A 2105-nucleotide genomic window follows, 5' to 3' on the forward strand; every position below is an offset into this window, starting at 1 on the left:
AGGATAATAATTAGGTTTTTAAATACAATATTAATAATAAGAACTATATAATAGCTTTATTTTATATTTATAAAACGGGTCTTACTATACTAAAGTCAAATCCCTAAGTGATTTCTATACATTATATCTATAAGACTAATAGGTATAGACTCCCCTTTCTTAATATTATTAGCTTTGCTTTAATTAGATCGACCTTTTATATTATATTTATATTTATAAAGGATAAGTATAATAACTCCTATAAGCTTGTCCTTTAATATCTCGCTAACATTTATAACTCGCTTAACTTTATATAATTTTTATAGATAAAGAAGATACCTTAATAAAAGTAATTACGTCTATCTTTCTAGATATAAAAGGTATACTCTATCTCTAATATATTAATTATAATATTATAAAGAAGGCCTATCTACTCCTTTCTAATTAGATTATATAAACTCGATAAGATACCTAATAGAATATCTAATAGGATACTTAATAGTAGTACTAAACTAAAAAAGAAATCCGGTAAAAAATCGAAGAAGGCTAGTAGTATATACTTTAATATTAGTATCGAATTATCTATACTATAACTTTTAAAGAGATAAACTAGTATTAATAATACTTTTAGAAGAAGTATAATAATCCTATCTTTAAACCTCTTTTTAAATATATCTAAAAGAAATAGCTAGATAACTACCCTAATCGATTCTTATATTACTATATATCTTAATATCTTTATCTTAATAAGATTACTACTTCCTATACTAAATTAGTATATTAGCTTTTAAAGTAGGACCTATAGATATTAACTAATAACCTACTTATTAACCTTTAAAGTTTTAAGTGTATAGTTAATAAGCGATATATAATAATTTAGTATAAGATTAAAACTAGTAAGATTAAAAAACTATAGAATATTAAATCTCTTTATAAGCTACTTATTAGATAGATTTCCTCGAAGGGAATAAAGCTTATATAATAGATATATTCCTAGTATCTTCTAGAAGGAGATACTAAACCGCCGATTCCTATATTATATAACTATAACTTAAAGAATATAGCCGGTTTCCTTTATATATATATTATTAAGTAGTATAAAGATAAAGGAAAGAGTCTCGAACCCTTACTATTCTACTAATAATAGTATTTATAGGGTAAAGATATACCCCTAATTAACCTTATACTATTCCTCTAAGATCCGTATCGGGTTCGACGCCGAGGGCGGCTAGCTAATATACGTAACTTTATCTAAAGCACTACCTAGTAGAGCACTACCTAGTAGAGCACTACCTAGTAGAGCACTACCTAGCAGAGCACTACCTAGTAAGCGTAGTCTTCGCCTAAACCTCTTATATAGGATCGATCTATATAGAGAGACCCTTTAGGCTTTAAGTATATATTATTATAGGAAGGAAGACGAGGATAAGGACGAGGATAAGGACGAGGACGAGGACGGGGTCGAGACGGGGTCGAGGACGGGGTCGAGGACGGGGTCGAGGACGGGGTCGAGGACGGGGTCGAGGACGGGGTCGAGGACGGGGTCGAGGCTGGGGATAGGGATCTAATATAATTATCACTGAGAGTGTTAATAGTGATACTAAGACCGGAGCAAGTGGAAGGGGACGTGGAAGGGGCCAAAAACGCGCGCGTCGAGGGTAAAAAAAGGATGCATATTAATATATCGAGTATAGTAATACTTAATTTAATAGAAATGTGCGATTTTTTTCTCATCAAAATGCATGTTTTTTTACTATGTAAACCGGAATTCCTATAGTGGTAGCAGAATTATATGGTAGAAAACTCTGCACTAGCAGTATATATGGCATAATCCAGTATCGCACCCGATTAGGAAGGTGGTGACTGAATTTTCAGGCAGGGGGGGTGCGAGGATCCAAAGGGGGGTGTGAGGATCCATAGGGGGGTGCGGTTAACAATCCCCTACTTTTATATAAGATAAAAAGGATAATTTATATAAAGTAAATATAGCTTTATAGGTCCTAATACTATCCCCTCTCTACTATCTAATACTAATACCTTATAAGATTACTAGATAATACTTACCTACTTTACCGAAGCTTATAAATCTTTTAGCTTTATACCCTTATATATATTCCTTACTAATA

General features: G+C 31.8%; 1 protein-coding gene across 1 annotated transcript; it reads right to left on the reverse strand.

Moving 5' to 3' along the window:
* Positions 1-1384: 1384 nt before the first annotated feature.
* Positions 1385-1654, reverse strand: N7519_008803 (uncharacterized protein; the record flags this gene model as incomplete). Its single annotated transcript, XM_057295577.1, has 2 exons — positions 1385-1529; positions 1581-1654. The coding sequence occupies 2 exons, from the start codon at positions 1652-1654 to the stop codon at positions 1385-1387; spliced, it is 219 nt and encodes a 72-aa protein (XP_057143459.1).
* Positions 1655-2105: the final 451 nt, after the last annotated feature.

Source organism: Penicillium mononematosum, assembly GCF_028829835.1.
Source record: "Penicillium mononematosum strain IBT 11891 chromosome Unknown utg000005l:1.0-9366267.0:1.0-9372171.0, whole genome shotgun sequence".
Taxonomy (NCBI): Eukaryota; Fungi; Ascomycota; class Eurotiomycetes; order Eurotiales; family Aspergillaceae; genus Penicillium; species Penicillium mononematosum.